Genomic DNA, 20,647 nt, shown 5'->3' with positions numbered 1-20,647 from the left:
TATTTTATTTTTTTTGAAATGAAACCATTGTACATTGTACAAACCATAACTACCGATGGAATAAATAAGTGAAAAATTATACTGCTGTACAACACACACACACACAAATCATAAGATGGAAAACGATTAGGTATTGAAGAAAACAAAATTCTTTACACCTTCTAACAGGCCCTTAGATATAAAGAACATTCCAAAACATGACAATGTTTTATGTATGAAGATAGCCACCCAAAACCGATATTTTATACTGCCTTGTTGATTTATTTTTTTTTTGTTGTTTTGTAAGTGCCAGCACTTTTTGGAATGTTTTAACAACTACTTTCCCAAGCATAAAAATTCCAAGGAATAGTTCTGCTATAAAATGTTTGGCTGAGTAAATCGCTTATCCGGAAGGCCTTCCCACGTGTTCCACAAACTCAGCTAAGTTACTTGCTTGCTTCTAGTTTCTTTATTTTTTTTTTCCTTTTTTTTTTTTTCTTTTTTAGTTTTTTATTTATTTATCTGTAACTGAAGCTCCAACATTCAGCATTGTAGCAAGGAAGCACTTCTTGATATTTGCACTATTTCTAAAACATCAGCTGTATGAGAACTTTCAGTCATCTTGAAGAAAATTACATCTCTCCTCCTGCTCCACCTCTCAATGCTTTCAATAAACCCTTTTACAGTGAGTTCATAAAACAAGTTTCGGGTAGAGATAGGTCCAAGCCAAAACCAGCTGGATTTAGATCTCGTTTCAAACCTCAGGTGGATTTGAATTCCATATTCTGGTTTGGTCCCATCTGTACTTTCTGGCATTAAAATGTGTTTAATCACATCCGTTGGCCCATAAATGTTATCAGGCACTTCAAAAAAAGACTAATAACAGTCTTATACACTATTTTGGATTTCTTCATACCAGATAATGTCAAAGTCTCTTCCCTTAGAGACTGACAATAACAGGTCTAAGGAACCCAAATCTATCTGCTTGTTCAGTTGTCTGTTGTCACTAGAATCTCTGGTTAAAATAAAAGATCTGAATGTATTCTCTGTAAGCTGTAAATAAAGGATTCCTACCTCAGAAATAAAGCCTCTAGGGAAGATGGTTATGATGCCTTGTCTTGTAAGTCACAGAACAATGAACAGTTCTGAGCAGAAGCCACAGGAGAGAAAAGGAAGTTTATAATTAAACCTGTTGATGTCAATAATGCCAATAAATGTTTCTATCTAATGAAAAATTTGAGGTATTTTTAGTGCTATTTATATATTTTATTTCTTCCTAAAGTACAGGAATTAGTTCCTAAATGAAAAGTCTATTTACTCCCTTGGAAACGTCTACAAAATGAAAATTAAAAACTTGCTGCGATGCACCTGAAGAGAGGGATTAGTAAACACGACTAGTTGTCAAAGGTGGCATCAGATTTGTTTTGTTTTAGCATTAAAAACAACAAAAAGTTAGTAAATCAAAAATATTTTAAAAGTTTGAATCTTTCTAGATTTGCCCATTTAATATATCAATAGAACTTCTCACAAAATATCACTTAAATCTGAATGTAATATACATACAAATCAATCATCATGGACCAGTTATCCACATTTTAGGCATACACACAATTCAAGAGAGAATTCTACCGTTTCATTGCATATATTGTGCAAATTCAGTTTTTGGCTCCTCATTTCCTTATTTTCAGGATGTTAACGGACTTCATGATCAGACCAGAAATCCCAAAAGCTTATTAGGGAGCACGCTGTTTTCATGAATGATTTGCAATCCGATTTTATTCAGTTAAAATCCAAAAAAGTTTTATTTCAACATAAAGGAAAAGTTCTGAAACTGAGTGTCATAGGTTACGTGGAGTTCAGTCCTACAAGCATCTTACGGAAGGTCAGTATTGGCTCCCCACTCCTCCCTCCCTCTGTTCCCTCCCCCCAATTCCTCATTGCTTTTCCTAATAAAGTGGTAATTGCAAATGTAATGCAGTAGTCTAAGTGCAAGCCATTTTCACTATTGGAGAATCCCAACCTAAATAAGCTTCATGAAGAGCTAATCATGAAAATGTATCGACTGGAAGCAATTTCTCCTTTTCACCTAAAAAAGTATTTACAGTTTTCAGCTTACAAACTACACGCAACCATTTCCAGAGCTGTGAGATCATAGTTTAAATTACAAGTTCCATCTCCCACACCAAGTGAGGACAGAGTCAGGGCCTGATCCAGCAGTATGTACATATGGATGGATGTGTGTGTGTGCATGGAAGTGGGAAACGAGCGGTTCCACCGACACCGGGGGTTTATTCCCTGGAAGTACAAAGCCCACTGGAAGACCAGACCCTTGTGACCTGATGCAGATGGTTCTGCTCGCCACGAATTTGAAGGGAGTTGCACCTACCTCGTGCCTTTCCATCAAGTTTAGCATAAGCACACTTTAGTTGGGAGAGAAGGAACATTTCTAACTGATGTGGGGACTATGGAGACAACAAGGCTTATTTACAAGACTTGCTGAAAGAGAAAAGGAAACCCCCAATACAGTATTTTCCTGGAACACAGAAGTAAACATCTCATAATGAAACAGTACAATGAAATCCAGTTCAGTGAAAACATGATATCAAAAAAGACCAATTGAAAATAAACTGACTGTGCATCAATCCCTTTGATCCTATTTATGTACATAGTGGAACTTTTCTGTAAAGTTGTACCCAGTACAGAGATCTGGACCTAATACGTAAGTATTTTAAGTGCCTGTGTTATAGTATATATTCAGATCTGGACTATAAATGGTAAACAGATCATGTTAACTTCTGATGAAGTTAAGTATTTAGAAGACCAAATTTACAGTTGCGAATGCCATGCATTCAATAAAAGATCTCCACTACAGCTGCTAAAATAAAACATCAAGCTCCTTTTTCTCCTTGGACTCCAAGAGTGAAAATGGCTTCCTGATCTATAGTTGTTTAAAAATTTAAGCACCAGGGATTTAAAACTTAAAAACGAAACAAAAAACCCCAAACAAACAACAAAAAAAAAAAAAAAAGAAAAAAAAAGAAAAGAAAAAAGCCTTACTACATGGCATTATACAAACATAGGCCACTTTGCAAAGGAGACAGTTGCAAAACAACTTTTAAAAGTTAGCACTGTTTTCAGAACACAAGGCACAAAACAAAAGCAGACATCACGCCAGAACAATGAACTTCACATGAAAGCTAATACCTGACCTGTACCATCCTTAAATATCTTACAATGTTAAATAGAGAAATGAAAAAAAAATACAGCAGCAACATAATTGTAATTTTGACTTTAGAAACAGTGCGTAGACCCCTCCTGAGTTGTTTACTCCAACCATTTCAGAGACAGTAACTTAAAAGTTCTCAATGTTTGTTTCACAGGAAAAAGTTTTCAGTGTCTGAGAAGTTAACCTTTGTTAGGCTTTCTTGGATTTTTGCTTGGTAACTTGAAAAGTTAGGAGTTCTGTCCTCATCCAAGAGAAGATGCTTAAGTAAGGTTGTTCTATAATTAAGCCCACTGATGTACCTTACATAAAATCTGACCAGAAAAATCTATAGTCTAAATCTCTTCAACATTTTGTTGGGAAGCCTCTACTTTCATCTTTTTAGAAGGTGGCACTCCTTCAGAGTCCTTAATGAGGGGGAAAAGAAAAACAGCCACGTTATCATTGCACTGAAGTTGAGGCACCGCAAACATCAAACAAACAGCACGAAAATGTCACGTGTGACAGCCAAAGCATCCCTGGATGCCAGAACAACATTCCCAAGTGCATCTGCTTCCTGAAATCACTCCCCTACTTACTTCTTACCTCGACATCTTTACACTTGTTGTCGTCTACAAAGGGCAAAATTTTAGTTCCGGGCTAAAAACCACAGTGAATATTCCAAGGAACAGCAGGGTCACCCCTGCCCCAAGCACACGGGGATTTTCTCCTGCTGTAGCCAGAGCAACCTCTGTAGTTCAGAACAGGCAGGTTGGGGAAGTGCCAGGTGTGCACTGGAACAAACCACTGACCCACAGGAAAACCAATGGACAGAGCAGTGCTCCCTGAGGATCTGGAGTTGTCCTGCCCTGAGAAGGGCACACCTAAAAGGATAATTTCTTTCTCCCCCCTACCCAGAATTTTTCAGTGTATCAGCGAATAAACATCCAAACATCTCATCCACTGAATCTATAAAAATTAACTTTCCTAACTGCCTATGCATTTACCTTTGTAGAAGGCATTTTACCTCTGAATGGTCCTCAAAGGGGCCTGCTCAGTAGGTTTGGTCCAAGCAATTTATTAATGTAAAATTTTATTCCATTACAAAACACAGACTGGTTTTTAATAACCAAAACCTCAAACAGACCAATCTGGTCTTACTGTTCCAATTATGTGAAATTCAAGTAGCCAGTCACTTTTGGAAATTATTCTAAATATACAACTGGCCTCCTTACATTTTTTTTTTAGTAAAAATACTCTTTTCCAAAATCCAAGTAATTGGGCTTCTGCACTTTAAGTTACCTGAGAGTTTTTAGATGCCTCTGTAATTATATCATTTTCTCCAGAGGACTGAATTTCTGCTTTCTCTGAACTATTCATGGAATTTTCCATTGAAGACTGTGAATTCTGTTCATCAGAGGTATCTGAAATTTCAAAAAACAATTTTAAGCAAACAAATGAAAGCATTCAGCGGGAGCTTTTAGGATGTCTTCCCATCAGCAGCATCCCAAGCACATGCATTTCACCCACGTGTAATGGTTAATGATAACATACATAACTGTGTGAATATCATGAATTAAGCTCCAAGTGCAGGATCACAACGTGGCTGCTGGCAGAGCTTCTCCTTCCCAGTGCCGGCAGCAGAACCCTGGGATCAGACCCTAGAGGGAGCCAGGCTCCCACACACCCTCACCCAGCACTGTCAGGGCCGGCAGCAAACAAGTCTCAACACAAACTGACTGCAAACAAACTTCCTCCAAAGCAGAAGGAAAAGGCTGCTACAGAAAGGGCTGAACTGTGATAACTAAAAGGTCTAAAACCGTGTGGCTAGGGAGAGAATAAAATTACCTGGATCAAAATTCAGCCATATATTTAAAATCCACTTTTTTGCTTGATACTACTTTAAGATAGAATTTAGAAATTCAGCTAACTAGCTTAACCATTAAGGTTGTAGAATGTTTAATTTTGGTGCACAGCTGTGGAGAAGCCTCCCAGCCTGTTCTTGTTTTCAATTTTCATTGGGATTTTTTGTTGTTGGGTTTTGTTTTGTTTTGGGGTTTTTTGGTTTTGTTTAGTTGGTTTTTTAAACCCTTATCTCTCTCAAAACATGACTTACAGAAGACTCAAGGCTAAAGCATCCATTCACTCAAGAGAGGCCAGGGCACTTTAAATGTCTTCACAGGTTAAAGATCCCTGGAAGTTTAACAAAGTGTGTCCAGAAGCAGAGAATCAACAAAAAAACTCAAACCAAACAAAAAACTTCACTATTCAAACCCCTCTGATTGTAAAAGGTCAGTTATAGTTCCTCCAGTATCCACTTCAGGAACAGTTTAAGGACCCCATTCTTTCATTCAACTCATTTAAAAATCCTCTTTGACTTAAATTCTCAGAAGTGTGTGTGAAGTTTTATGAAGTGATCCCTCCATAGATCCCTGACCCAAGAAACTTGAATTTATTCCAGATGAAGAGCAATGCAAGATCAAAACAATTCTGGACACCTTTGGTTAACAAAGATGACATAACCAGTGAGTAATGGATATTTTTGTGACACACTGTATAAAAAGCATCCACAAGCATTTCTGAATTCAAGCAATGCCCATGATGAGCATCTCAAAGATCACACTCAGTAAACTCAGTCAGAATCCTCTTCCTGTCCATGTCTCACCAGAAAAGCATCTCCATGCTGATAGAGAAACAAGTCCCAAGGGTCAAAAGGAATTTCAATTTGAATTTTTGCAGTGCCTGTCTCAGCAGACACTGAGCTGAGGAGCTCTGCCACGTGCCCATCTCCCCACCACAGACTCCTCATGGCCACTGTTCTCTTCCTGACAATACACTCGGGCTGCTGCTGACCTTTGGGCAAGGGGACCTGTATTTTAAACAGCCAAGTCCCAATGCCTGCAGTGACTTGTTCACACAGCAAACTGTTTTCAGTGCACCTGTTTGGTTTAAGAAGTCCTCCTTAGGCATTTCTGCCCACCCAAACTGTCCCCTGACTTAAAAGAACCTTCCTGATTTCAGTGGAGCAATGTGAGATAGAGGTGCAAGGTCCTTAACCCTGTCCAGTTGAATAATGTCACAATTCCAGGGCTCTGATTGATCCCTTTGGTAGATAAACGTTTACTAAACTGTATAACACAGCACATAACCAACAGAAAAAAACCCACATTAACAACAGGTATTTTTTTACCATTATATCTCCCTTTCATTTTACAGTAACTGATTCTGGAGCTAATCCAGAGGACTGGGTGTGATTTTCCCTGAACCTAAATTTAGCCAGGGGAGCTTTGTAACGACTTCACATCACCAGGTTCAGACAGTGTTACTCCTGGGAGTAAACCCTTACCATTTAACGTGGCCAAATATGCAAGCTGAGATTTTCTTTGAAGGAAATGGTGCTCTGATTTATTTCAATTTGGTGACAGTTCTGTTGTCGAATTTTAGCCCCAGTTAACAATGACAATATTTAACATACTTCACCACCGGCGTTACTGAGATAAAGGCTCTAAATTTAAATTGGTGAAGAACTAAATCAGGAGGGCATAATTTAATTGCTTTGCTATGGGAAGAATTCTGCAACCAAATCATTAGAATGGTGTTAAGGACATCTTTTATCTGTTATAATAGGACGAAGGAAGTTATCTTTCCACGAATATAAACACAGAGCACTTTTCAATTACCTAAAATACCATTTAAAGAGTGAGGTTCAGAACAATCTCTTAACCCACATGTATTTTTAATCTGTGCACAACGGCAAGTACAATCTCGTAATGCTTTTAGAAAATTAGGACAGAATTCAGAGCTCGCTTCTGAATAACTAATTAGCAGGGTTAAGAAAAAAGAAAGCTTACATTATAGTTTAGACAATTTTAAAAAATAATTTCAAATTATCTCACCTCTATTTCACTTTCTTACTAGATAACAAACACTCACAGACCCACACAAAGTAATACCCTCCAGGGTTTGTGTGATTACATGGTAGCTGCCATTTCAAAGATGAAGAATTCTTTCATTTATAAATTATTTCTTCTTTCAAGGCTGAGATTATGACAACAATAAACCAAGTATTTTGCTTCTCTCTGAAAAGACCCTGAATGTCAATGTGACCTTTCCAGTTGTATGAAGGATCATCAGGAAGTCAGAGACATTGTGGCCCATTTTCACATAAATGCTGAGAATTCAGCAACCATCTCTTTCAAAATGTTATTTTTTTCAGTTCTCAAAGTGGATAAGCAAATAAATGACACACTAAAGGATAACATTTTTTTGTTTGGCTTTGAAGGTGGCCTTCCCAGCTTACCTTCTGAGCCAGGCTGCTCCTTTGCCTCTGCCTGAGTTTCGTCAGACTTGACTTCAGTGCCGTCTGCTTGTGTTGCCAAGTTCTGCTCTGGTGCTGGACTTGAATTACTACTGTTTTCTTGTTTTATTGGAGAAGCATCAGCTATTGAACTCTGGTTGCTATTGTCATCTGTTAACAAAAGAGTGAAAAACAAGGAAGTTTAATGTGACAAGACACAAAGCAAACCTTAATTCCTCCATATTTTTCCCGTGTTATTCCCTGGTAACACATGATATAATTTAGCTCATTAGGGATCAAGTCCAAGCATTCAGACTAACACTACATCTAACTTTTTTCCACACCAGCCTAAGGAGTTTTCTAGCAGCTACTAAAAATCAGAAAACTTCAAAAACCAGGTTCAAACTAATTTTATACATCAAAACCAAGAGTGTTTTACTCAGCTCTCATCCAAAAGAACCCAGAATTTTGTAGTATGAATAAACCAGATACACTGAAGTGACAGTCTCACTAAGGGCTAATCAAGTGTTCACACTTCAGATTTACAAATACCCATCACTCCATTGTTCAGATGAGCAGATGTTTTTTGAAATGTGTCCTGAAGGTCAAAAAAAACCCAGCCCAAAACCCCTCAAAAAAACCCCATCAAGATAAAACGTAACATCCAGTCCCAATATCAATAGTTTCTAAGTGATAATTGTCCAGGGAATTCCCAAGCCCTCAAAGACTTGGATCACAGTAAGTTTCTGCAGCACAGATATTGTCTCTGTAGTCAGAGATCAGATTAAGTTTATCATGGAACTGTACAGTCTGCCTTAAAAATATAAATTATATATGATAAAAAAGCAAGTAGTATATTCACCTTGTGGATGAGAGCAACAAGACTTAAAAAAATTAAATGACCTGACCAAGGCAAAAAGCCAAGAAGTTTGAAACAGATGAAAAATTAATGCAGATCTGTGAAAATCCTGCTCAATCCTTTAATTGCAAGACCATACTTGCTGTGAACACTGCAAAAACCAACCAGGAGGCAATAGAAATGCAAATAAAACTGAAATGAAAAATTTACAACCCACTAAAGAGTGATCCCTTCTTATCAGCTCAAATAGTGCTGTTTTCTCAGCCATAATTGTTATCCAAACAGCCAGAAGGTAAAAACTTGAAACAGAGCTGAGCTGTGCAAACTCCTCTGTAATAAACACCAGGTTAACACTCAACAGTCACACTTTGAAAAAAAAAAAAAAAAAATAAAGTTGACCTAATAGTGCCTGACTGGCAAGCCAAAAAATATTTCCTTAAGCACTTAATTTCATCAGGCTGAAGAAGAAGGAAGACAACACAGAACCACAGCTTGCCTTCTTGGCTCTTGCAGAATTCTTTTGACCTTAATCAGTTACAGAGTTAATAAGTACAAAACCTGCACTAATTGTAGGAGGTACCACTGAGGCTTTGGGGATTTTTTGGTTCTTCAAGCAGCAAACTCGACAGAGTTACTACTTCACCTCAGTGTAGTATTTTGAAAAGTAGATATTTCTAATTTTCTGTTTTGCTTCACTAACAATTCCCCCCCCACTCATAGCCCAAATAAAAATGTCGTTTAAACAACTGTTAGTACATCCACAGGAGAGAAGTCCAAGGTACCAAATAAGCATCTGATGCTGTTTTCACTTTGACTCCATCACACTGCCCACACATAGGAGCAAGGCTGGATCTGATCTGGTTGGCTTATACCTGCAGAGCAGAGAGGAGGGGAATTGGGGCTACCCTTCTCCCACTCACCGTGCATGTCCATCATCCCTGGGGAGGAGCTGTTCTCTGGGGTGGTCACTTCAGAGCCACATTTTTCATCTTTGCCTTTTTTCTTATTCTTATTTTTCTGAAAAACAAAAGGCATCACACACAAATGAGATACCACCACCACAAAGAGAAATCCGTGTTGCAGTATAAAACCCTCATCACTCATTACTTCCATAAGCACCTCTTAATTTCAAGTGAGAAATAAAGCCAGTGTGATAATAACTGCCATTATCAATAATGCATTAGTCCCAATAACTGCAGGGCTGTTTTCCCATTTGCATTCTTCTTGACACAGAACACTAGGATTTATGGGAAATTCTAACAACAGCACTAAACATGATCTTAAAGCTCTTTTCCAACCCGAACAATTTTGTGATTCTGTTCTTCATCTTCAAACTGCACCATTTCTGCAAAAAGCACAGAAGTTCTCAGAAACCCTCCTGGTTCTCCACACAGGAATCTGAGGCACAGTGATTAAAGGGTTTGCTGCAACAGACTCTGAGAACTTGGCAGGTGCTGCTGCCAACTCTGTACTCAGCCCTAAGAGCTACAGAAGCAAGGTCAAAGGAATCTCTGCTACACCAGGAACAGGGAATAATATTCCTGACAGAGGCAGGGTTGAGATCCACCAAAACACCCAATTTCTGAGCTCCCAGCTCTGCTCTGTGTAGTTTATGTGTATGAACACACCACTACCTAACCCAGTACATTGTCCCTTTCCTATCAGGAAGCTTCAAGAGCACACCAAGACACTGTGCACCACAGGAATGACAGAGATCATGAATTTTACACTCAAGAAACAGCTTTTTACCTCCTTCTCAAAGACCAACACTGCAGAGGTCTCCTCCTTCCCTACAACCAATGCTGTTTCTTCATTCTAACTAAAAGATGGATTAAGAAAAATCAGACTGGCCTAAAACAAAGAGCACAAGCAGGACAGCCCTGCGTGGGCACCTGGTCCCAACCTGCTCAGGACTGACCCCAGCACAGACCACAAGCACTAAAACAAAGGAAGAGCCCGTGGATCCATCACGTGGGAACTCTGCGCCTGCCGAGGGATGCAGCATTTCCAATTAGGAGGTGACGTAATCAGGCTCCCAGGAGAAAGAGCAGCTGCACTGCTTTTGGAGGATCCTGCTGCCTGCTGAGGACACAATGGGAAGCCTGACTCCAGGAAGAACACTCTCAACCCATCCTTTTGGACAGAGAGCGTCTTCCAACAGGGGAAGGAACTAAAACACAATCAAATGTTGTCTAAGACTGCAGAAGAAATTCAACAAGTGATATCTGGGAAAGACTTTTGTCTCTATTTTAAATGTATTATTTAGGTTATTTCTAAACTGTATTTTTTCTTCAGAGAAGCCAGATTTTACTCCCTAATATACAAAACAGAGGTGAGAGTACATGGACTTCTTTACCTTTGCAAAATGAAAGTTCAGAGAGGTCATAATATCTCTCAGGTTTGGTTTTGTTATTTTTTTTAAAGGCAATAAAGACACTTTTGCCACAAAAGAAATATTGAAAATGACAGCAAGCAATTTAAGCTGCAAAGTGTTTTACAAAGGTTTAACCATCAAAGTGGTGAGACTCTAGAACAGCCTTCCAGACCCAATAGGAGGAAAAGAGCCCAGCTAACTGTAGTTCAGAGAAATGTCAAAGTGTCTTAGGAACAGCACATGAGGGGGGAAGAAATCTAATCTCTGTTCACTAAAATCAAAGACAACTTCCATTTGAAACAGGAAAGGTCCCATCTTCCTACTCTAGGGAAAAGCAAATACACTGTCTGCTCCTTCACAGTGGATGAAATTGGATATAAAGGAATGTCCACAAAATTAAATAGCCAAAATTATCCCTGCTTGGTATTTATTTGTAAAATACAAGCACTTGTTTTATTTGTGAGAACTTCCAGAGCAAGAAGACACAAACCTTGTGACATCAATGCTGCAACAACTGCAGCATGAAAAGAGTGTGACTGTAGGACACCAAAGTAACTGGTCTTGAACAAGTGTCCCAATTTCAGCAAATCTGGAGCCTCAACCTACAGATGATGGCTCAGAAAACACAATTAAACTCTGCACAGAGACCATTATATAAACCCATTCTTCATAACAGGGAATCTGACTTCAGGTACCAGTGACCTTGAAAATTCATCCAGAAGCTCACTTAGAAATTCTATTTCCAAGTCCCACAGCACCCATCCTGCAGGAACACCTTCACTGCAGGAAAATGATTTTCAGAAGCCATGAACCTAAATATCCTAAGTCTTGCACTCTCTCTCACATAGATAGCACACTTCCCCCCCTCCCACGTATTATAAATTAAAAAAATCAAGACCTAACATTTGACAACTAGAAACAATGAAGATTTCTGTAAAGAAGGCTTCCCAGTTCTTAAGGGGTTACTTCAGTGCTCAAGCACTGGAAGAACCCAAGAGGTTTCCCACAACTTTGACAGTCACTGATATACGTGGGACAACCAAAGGCACAGAAAGAAACAAAGTAAAAGCACGTGAAGCCCAAGGAAGGAGTACCAAACTTGGCATATATATTCTGTTGCATCATTATTTTACTATGATGTCATTGATTAGTTTTCTATTACAATATTTCAACTTTAAAAAAAGCAGTGTTTTGAAAATCAATTTGTAAGTCCCACCCACTTCGATTTTTACAGCAATTTTTATGCCACACGAACAGTGCACACTAAGAACACAAACATGATGCATACACAGAACATTTATGAAGAGGAAACACACATTGCAATAGAAGTGTTTGTGCTGTATTACTTGGGCTGGACATCTTAATACAAGCCATCTCAGTTCCACAGGGTTTTCCTGCCCTCACATCAGTGTTTTGCACCTATTTTTGAGCAAAACAGAGAATACTCTGCCCAGTTCCAAACCAGCTACTTTCCTCTGAAACATCAAGTAGAAGGAGGGAAAATGGTCAATGTCTGAACTTCCCCTCCCCACTTCCCAGTTGTTATATTAGAGAAAGGTTTAAAAAATCAATTTCAAGCTGAATATTTCACAGTTATCTGAGAACTGATCCCAGCTGACTCCAGGAAGACTCACCCACTGACCCATCAACATCACTTTCCGTAGAGATCAACATCTCCCTGGAGCGTGCAAGACCCACACCAGCCTTAGCTTAAGGCTCTGAGAAGACCAAGAATATTTCTTTGGATTTTCCCTAAACACAAGGAAAAAGCAGAGACTGCAGGATATACTTACATCATCGACCTTGGGCTCTGTTACTGGGACCCATTTGTAAATCCTTAGGGATGTGTCGCCAACTGTCACCCACTTCTTCTCCCTAGAAAATTACAATGCAGGAGAAGTTAAACTTCGAATTCAGAAGACAGTGATCTCCTATTGTAAGTTGTCAAGGATTTAAACAGGCTATTAAGTAGGATGATCTCTATTACATCGTCTTTAGCACTGCATTGTGCAAATTGTTCTTTTCATTTCACAAAGTTGTTAGAGCACTGCTACCCTCCAGATTTCTCAGGGCTGTTACCTGACTGGGTGAGTAACTGCAGTAGCAGTAATAAGATCTGGATTAAAGGTACAGTTAAGAAGAACAGCAATTGAAAATGCAGATTTAATGCCTACAATTTTCACTTCAGTTTCTAGAGAGCAGAAGAGGGTTTAGACAGACCAGTGTGTTTTGATTGTCATGAAGCTGTTTAATGGCATCAGAAATCTAGATGCATTTTGACCATCTGAGGTTTATTTTGGGGCAGAAATTTGCTGCTGGCAATTTAACATTCACTCCACACCCCTGACAGACAGCTCTGCAATTCCAGCCATAGGAACAACAGCCTCTTTGGAAGCAACGTGTGCCGTGATGCAGAATCCAGACTCTGGAGAGCCCAGCTCTCTGGAAAAGCAAGGCTGAGGCTACCAGAGAGGGAAAAGCATAACCTGGAGCACTGTGCAGGCCCTGCCAGCCGTGAATGGTGACACTGACAAATTGTGAAGGAAATGTGGCTGGAGGGCGGCACCACCTCAGGGGGGCACAGCGGAGAGCGAAGGGATGCTCAGCGCCTGGGTGAGGGATGAATTCCCTGAGCTCTCTCCATCAGGATATTAAAAGAAGGTCCACAATGCCAGAGAAATTTCATCCCGTGCCTGTGATCAGTTTTCAGGTCACAGATTCCCACTGCTGGTTCCTGGGTTTGTAAAGCAGCTCTGCAAATGGATCGATTAGAAGTTAACAACAAAGAGCGATTCCATTAAATATTCAGGAACATCTGAAATTAATTTGGCATGAGATCTGAAGCACTATTTTTTTCCAAAAAACACATTTAAATAATGGATTTGGGATCCAGTTATAGGTTAAAAAGATTTAAAAATGTTTTTTGCAGGATGGGAGAAGCTGGGTGTGACTCCAAATGTGTGATAGCTTCATTTTTGGAAAGGACCTCCAGAATCAAAAGCAGCCACAAACATCCTCCTATTTGTTTTAGCTACTAAAGCCAATCTTTTATTTTCCCTTTAGAAGAGACCTTTTCCTGTTTAATTTAAAAAAACACCCTAAACTATATATGACTATTTGATACATTTTGGATCTGTCTGTAAGGAGATTTTAACTTAAGTCCAAAACTATTTGAGATTTATTTCTTTCCCACTGCTCTTCCTGGAGTAAAATTTTCCCTCATTGTGTTGGGATACAACCATTTGGGTACACTAGGTGGCTAAAGTATGTCAAAATCCAATTTCACTCTAATTTGGAGCTCTACATGTGATAAAAATGACAGTGGAGATGAGGGCATGTCAATAATGAGAACATACTTAATTGTGAAGTGATGATCATGACATAATTTGGGGGTTTTTTAAGGATACAAGACAAACTAAGTTTATCTCTACTTAGGAAAACCTTTGAAATTACGGAAATAAAACCAGCTGGGGTTTTGTTTTGGGTGGGGGGAGAGGTGAATAAATGCTTTTAAAAAATCAAGACTTTAGTCTTTTCCTACAGCAAAATATTACTTAGAGATGCTGCACTGGAAAACCAAAAGTTCAAGATACCTGTTAGCATCTCAAAGCAGCCTCACACAGCATCTTCACTGGACAGACTGTAGAACACAGGAGGAAACCTATATTAGTAACTTTTTCCTTCTAGTATTAAAGTTAGCCCTGACATTTTAATTCTTTTGAGCTTCTTAAGTACCACTTTAAGTTTTGATAACCCTCAGCTACAGGGATTTTTTTAACCGAATTCAATACACAGTAATTCAGACAACAATGGGAAGAAGGATATTTTGTGATGGAAGTACACCGACAGCCCAGTCCTGCAAACACTCAGGGCTGAAAAGAAAACCCCACATCACACTGCTATTATGCAAATATTTTACACGTGTGAGCATTTACAGTATTGAAGGTTTAAGACCACGAAAGTATCAGTGGGAAAAAAAGAAGACAACCTCCTCTAAAATGTAATAAAATCATTTGCAGCACAAACACAAATTTGTTAACAAAGAAACGCAATGACTTTGAGACACTTGAGATCAACAGGGTAACATAACTTCAAGATTAAAGATGTTTATTGCAAATTAAGCTTAGAATATTATGTGTAATACTTACTGCCTTTGCATTTCACAACCAAACCCAAAATCCAAACAAGCAAACAAACACCCCAAACCCAGTTCTACTCTGACCACTCTTTTTAATCTTTCATGCATAGACACCATCCCAACCTGCTGGTCAGGGACTTTCCTTCTCATTCCCTGAGAACTGACAATTTACTGATGCTGCCCCACGGCAGGAAGTTTGGGAAATGCTGCACAAACCACAAAATACCCTCCCTGACCCAGCACTGGAGTGGGAATGAGGAATTCCTGAGCTCCTGTGCCCAGCCTCTTGTGAGACCTGAAGTAGTTTCTCCCCATTTTCCTGTCTGTTGCACCCACTCATCCCGAGATCCCGAGCAGAATTCCACCCCATCACCTATTCCACCTTTGGTAAGTGATCACTAGGCAAAATATGTTATCACACTACCCTCTGTTATTCCTACAGGTTGGTCTCTATATTGACTAGTGGACTGGAAAAGGTGCCTAATGGAAATCCATCAACCTGACAGTTTATCAGGTTAAAAATGTGGCAACGATCAACTTTACTTGTCCACTTCTAGCTGATAAACCCCGCAGCTTTACAAAAAAATAATAATTTTGCCTGTTTTAATACCTCTCCTGTTCCTCCATGAATGAATCAGGAGTAACAACAGAGAGTGGCAAAACTTTAAATATCCACAAAAATAATTTTATCTTTTAATTTTCCATGCCGAAAAGTATCTTCAATATTTTAGTCATAGTAAATTCAGAAACTAACCAATGCAACAGAAACAAACCCTTACATCTATCTGAAATTGTGTTAAAGCATTTTTAAATTCTGAACTGTATCTGCACAGCGTTTAAAGGACAGCCAAGGGTACATAGGGTAAGCACTAGTATCAACACTTCTTCAGTGCTTATGCCTGAGGCATACTAATATCCCAGAACTTACATCATTATATACTCAATTCCCCACTCTAAAGAGCCCAAGACTCTTAAATATATTTATATTTTGTTTAATAACACTAGAGCTCCACAGATGAGTATCAGATTCCACGTATAAAAGTAATATACGGGTGAGCAAAGACAACAGTGTACGTTACACTTATACAGAAAGTGTCAAGGCAGCTTCTGCAGCAGCAGTGAGTGCCAGAAACATTTGATGGCACAGACACAGAAAGCCTTTGCTGCCAATATATCACTCAAGAAAAGGCTTTCCCACTTGTTTGGCCTTTTCCTGTGGCTCTCATCCATCACAGTGATCTGCGTTTACACACGGATTTGCTCCCACATACCCCATCTTCTGCTGATGATCACGAAGTGACGTCATAATGCTGAATTTATCACATCACACTCACTTGCATTGCAACAGAGTTTGGTGAAAATCACAGAATTATGACCTCCCTGTGGGATCAAGCAAAGGAGAGAGGGGAATGGGAAAGAAAATGCCATTATTATACATAAAAAGTGCCGTGAGATGCACAACAACTGACTTTCTGAGGCGCAGGCTTGCCTTCCCGAGCACACCCACTGCTGTGGGGATGTCTGTCTAGTGACTAACGGGAAGGAGCCCCAGACACACGTGGTGTTTATACTGACCAGGCTGCAAACACAATAAAAATCCATGCAGCATGACTGGACAAGGACAGGTGGTTACAGACACCTTCCCTCTGAGTTTCCCTAAATACGGTACATTTTGAGAGCCCCCTGTACCTTACACAGGCCAGCATGTTTTAAAGCAAGCCCTGTTTGGTTCCACGTGGCCAGGAGCACCTTTCTAGCAGTGGAGAGAACCATTTACACGTGCCAAAACTCTACCTTTAACCTCAGCTTCCACTGAAGTCAGAGAGCACATCCTGGCCCAGAGAGAAATAATCAAAGACAGAAAAAAAAGTATCATAATTCAAGCATCATAACAGGGTGTTTGGGCCACTACAAAACTTCAGTACATTCCCACACATCCACTGGGTATTCTTACTTCAACTGCCACTACTTGAACTGAAATCTTAGCAGGAAACCCAAAAGAGCCAACGCAGCCAGGCTGAAGCAGGGTGGTGATCCAGGAGTAGCAAACAGCTTTTTTCCAAAGACATCATGTTAACAAGTTCTATGTCATTACTCCTTTTCAGAGCAAAAGCCTATTTTAAGGAAGCATGAGCAGCAAAACCTGCAGAAGCTCAATCTCTGAGCATTACATACCACACAAAAACATTTTAGCGAGTCTGAATGGAGACAGTGAACAGAAAAGCTACAGCAGCATTGCCCAGAAATTCTAAGTAGCCACAGCCAGCAATCCTAACCATTGGCACCAGGTAACACAGCCAGTGGGGACTTTTCTCCTCAACTTTCTCCAAGTACTTTCTTTCATCAGTTGTTCAGGTTCACCTCTTCTTCCTAAGGTGCTACCACTACCCCCAGGTTAGGGCTTTGATGGGTCAGACAAAGGTCAAAGGATTCTGCAAAGAATTCAAAGACAAGGCAGTGAGCTTTCCTCATTCCTACCAGGTATTCCAGACCTCAATCCTCACATGTCTGCACAGCTGTCCAAAGGTCCAGCAGCACTACATACCCAGGAAAATTATTTCACTGCCTCCCAAGACATCCTACCACTTATGCCTCCTGCCCGTTACTTGTCTTTCAGTAAATGTCTGTATTTTCCTGCATTTAATAAATCCGACTTGGATAAAACCCAAGAATGTTTCCAGTATTTTTCTATTGCTGGCTGAGGGCACAATAGTTTTTGCCCCTCTCATCTTGAGAGCCCACTTAGAATTTACAAGTACTCATCAACCTTTAAGACAAAAACCAACCCTGTACCTTTCACAATCCAGTGAGAAAAATTAATCTCAGGATTTTTTAAGACAGACTTGAAGAAAAATTATAAGTACTGTTAAAAAAACCCAAACTATTCTCTTACTGCAGAAATTTAACTTTTCTGTTACGAATACAACGTAACCACGAATTCCCTAAGCCACGTGCTCTGTGTTTTCCCAAACAGATGCTCATTCACGAGAGTGGTTTAAACAAAGGAGATAAGGTTACAGTAATCTCAAGATAAAAACGTAACAACTTCACTGTTTACTACTAAGTTCCACTAATAACCAGAAGTGCCACGTGCTGCAGATGGATATGAAAAGAAGGGACCTGCCTCCAAGGTTTGCTGTCCAAGAACACTAATTTCCTAAGGAATTAAGTCTGTTCTGGTGGAAGCTGCTTCCCAGCAGGCACGTTCACACACGTGGCAGCACAGGGATTCAGTAATACCACACAGCAAGGTGCTGCACACCTTCCCAGGTGGATAAAGCTCTGGATAAAGCCCCTGTCTGCTCAGATGAGTTCACAGCCCCGCCTGCCTCCCCGCTCATCCCTGGCACGCAGCACTCCGAGCACGCAAGTCTCACAAAACTCTGTCCTAGGAAATGTTGGGTGCAAGGTATTTTAATTTTCAGTGGCTGCATTTCCACAGAAGAGCTGTGGATGGCAACAAATTGCTTCTATTATGCAAATGAAACTGCACACTTGGAAATTGCCGATGTGGCTCTTCTGAAGATGCAGGAATTGCCAGTGTGGAAAGTTCAATTTAACAAGCCAAGTCTTCTCAAAGCACTGAAACCACAAAACACAGAATCTCTCTTGCTAATTTCCCACTGTACTTGACTGCAGGTGTAGAGGGAGAATCATGGAATTCACCTTCAAATTATGATTCCTTTAAAAATAAGGAAATTGGTTTATGTAAATACTTGTGGGGTGCACACCCAAAAAGCTATATCAATACTTCTGACAATAACCAACAGAAACATTCCATGATTCCACACAGGAACCCTTTAAAGGAAGTTGTCTCTCATGAGGGTTAACGTGTAGAAAAACCTATTTATACCGTAAGATTTCTGTTTTACAGAGAGAGCCATAGCAACTGACATGATGGCAGAGAGTCCTTGCCAAGAAAAAATAAATAAACGAGGTATTTTGTTGAATGGTCAAGCTGCTGTCTGCATTGCCCTCTGAATTCTGCAAACTAGGATTCAAAGGGAGCGTGTTGTGCTCATGAATGAAATACCTACAGACAAAACAGTCCCACACACCCAACCACGCTCCTGTTGGAACAAAAGTCCTGTCACACCGCTGGACATTGTTCTGACCCTCCAAAGCTGGCCCAGCCGTCAGCAAACTGCACTTAAAACACCACCCGAGTAGAAGAGAGTTCCTGAAAGCACCCGGGCTGTTCTGGCTCCCCACACAATAGCTGGATTCTTTGAAATCCACATCTCGTGCCCGGCGTTACTGGACACACGTCCCGATTCTTTGTCTGGCTCACGCCAACGGGCCCATTCCCGTGCTCAAGGCCATTTAAAGCTTAAACAATCCATTTCACCCCAATAACGAACACGTTCAATTCTGTATTTCCCCCTCTTCTTTTAACGCAAACAAAGCCTGAGCTGAGGATTGCAACAGAAGTGTCCCCTGATTTCACCAGGTACAAACCAGCTGAGTGATGCAGATCAACACCAACCCAAGGGATTTCCCCGTGGATTCCGTATGTTTACAGAAAGTATTTTAAGGTACACACGCACAAAAACTACCGAACAGTCACAACTTGCTGGAAGAGAGATTCACTCTTGAGTCACACTGGCACTGCTCTTTATCCCATCCCAGGTCCCCGCACCGACCGTGCAGAACACGGCAGCGACCGCTTCGCTGTATTGTCTCAACACCTCGTGAGGGTTTTTCTAACAAAAGCCGAAAAAAAAAGAGACAAAAGCGGGAAAAGGCCAAAACACGCTGAAGGCCTAACAAAAAGGACTTATTCGGCCGGGGTATAACCTTTCATTACACGGTTTAAGGGAGGTTCCAGGGGCAGTTTCGCGCTCTCTCCCGGAGCGCCGGTGGGAGACGATCGCGCTCGGCTTTGCTGCGCTTTTACGCGCAAACCTCGGGAACTTGAGAGGTAAAATAAATAAACAAACAGGCAGCGACAAAAAAAGAAAATAAACTCTCGGGAGCTTTACGGGGGTATTTTTAACATGTTTTGTGGGGCTTTTTTTCTTCCCAGAACACTTCTTGGAGCGCTCTTTTCCCCCGGCGCGGGCGGCGGGGCAGCCCCGGGCCCGCTCCCCGGGCCCTTTGTCGGGGCAGGCGGCGGGAGGTGCCGGCCCCGACTCTCCGCCCGCCCGTGGCCGTGGCGCCCGGCCCGGGACCCGCGGGGGTGTGCGATGGGCCGGGGGGTGCGGGGGGCGGCGGGGGGCGGCGGGGAGGGGGTTCGGCCGCACAATGGAGCCGCCTCTCGCCCTCACACGCCGCCGCCGCCGCCTTCATGTGACTCGCGGAGGAGCGAAATGGCTGCTGGGTGCCGCCGGCTCCCCGCCCCCCGCGGCCGCCGCCGAGCCCCGGCCCCGCGCGGGGCCGGCGCGGGGCGCGGGGAGGCGCGGGGGGGACGCGGGCGCGGGGGGTCCCGGCGCGGCGCGGCCCGCTCACCATTTGCGCACTTTCTCGATGGCCGCCATCACCCGCTTGATATCATCCTTCGCCCGGCTCCGGGTCTCGGCCCGCACCGACCGGCCCGACATGCTGCTGGGGGAGGGGGGGGGGCGGCGGGCTCGGCGGGGAACGCGGCGCTCGGCGCGGCCGGCGGCTGCGGTGCGTGTGTCGGGGCGCCCGCCCGCACAATGCCGGCGCTGCGCGGGGCTCGGCGCGGCTGCGCTCGGCGGCTCCGCTCGGCTCCGCCCGCCCGCCCGCCCGGCGGGGCCGCGCACCGCGCACGCGCGGCGCCGACAGCGAAGGAGCGGGGCGGGGGGGGCGGCGGCCGCCGTGAGGGCAGGGCGGGT

The 20,647-nt window shown here is 41.8% G+C and overlaps 1 protein-coding gene and 1 long non-coding RNA gene across 4 annotated transcripts; both read right to left on the bottom strand.

The window, feature by feature from the left end:
- Window positions 1-263: 263 nt before the first annotated feature.
- BCL7A (BCL tumor suppressor 7A) lies at window positions 264-20,542 on the bottom strand. Of its 3 annotated transcripts, none has more exons than XM_017814252.1 (6): window positions 20,298-20,542; window positions 12,505-12,586; window positions 9,258-9,354; window positions 7,482-7,649; window positions 4,484-4,605; window positions 264-3,609 (listed from the first exon to the last, which is right to left on the bottom strand). In XM_017814252.1, exons 1-6 carry the CDS (start codon window positions 20,387-20,389, stop codon window positions 3,538-3,540), a joined length of 633 nt encoding a protein of 210 aa, XP_017669741.1. In that variant the 5' UTR covers window positions 20,390-20,542; the 3' UTR covers window positions 264-3,537. The 3 variants fall into 3 exon arrangements, with proteins under 3 accessions (XP_017669741.1, XP_017669742.1, XP_017669743.1); XM_017814253.1 differs by lacking the exon at window positions 20,298-20,542 and adding an exon at window positions 17,135-17,489; XM_017814254.1 differs by lacking the exon at window positions 20,298-20,542 and adding an exon at window positions 16,121-16,536.
- LOC108496999 lies at window positions 13,331-16,088 on the bottom strand. Its single transcript, XR_001874667.1, has 3 exons — window positions 16,048-16,088; window positions 14,305-14,351; window positions 13,331-13,464 (listed from the first exon to the last, which is right to left on the bottom strand). It is a non-coding gene; the product is annotated as an uncharacterized LOC108496999 (long non-coding RNA).
- Window positions 20,543-20,647: the final 105 nt, after the last annotated feature.

The sequence above is a fragment of the Lepidothrix coronata genome, unplaced genomic scaffold (assembly GCF_001604755.1).
Source record: "Lepidothrix coronata isolate B3197 unplaced genomic scaffold, Lepidothrix_coronata-1.0 Scaffold44, whole genome shotgun sequence".
Taxonomy (NCBI): domain Eukaryota; kingdom Metazoa; phylum Chordata; class Aves; order Passeriformes; family Pipridae; genus Lepidothrix; species Lepidothrix coronata.
Note: the sequence above shows the minus strand (reverse complement) of the source record. Positions and strands in the feature narration are given on the sequence as shown.

Excerpts from the sequence above, each read along its gene's own strand:
- BCL7A (XM_017814252.1), bottom strand. The coding sequence starts at position 20,389 with ATGTCGGGCCGGTCGGTGCGGGCCGAGACCCGGAGCCGGGCGAAGGAT. Across the intron at positions 9,355-12,504 it reads CAGAGCCCAAGGTCGATGAT|AAAAATAAGAATAAGAAAAA; the intron begins GTAAGTATATCC and ends TTTGTTTTTCAG. Across the intron at positions 7,650-9,257 it reads AGGGATGATGGACATGCACG|ATGACAATAGCAACCAGAGT; the intron begins GTGAGTGGGAGA and ends TTTTGTTAACAG.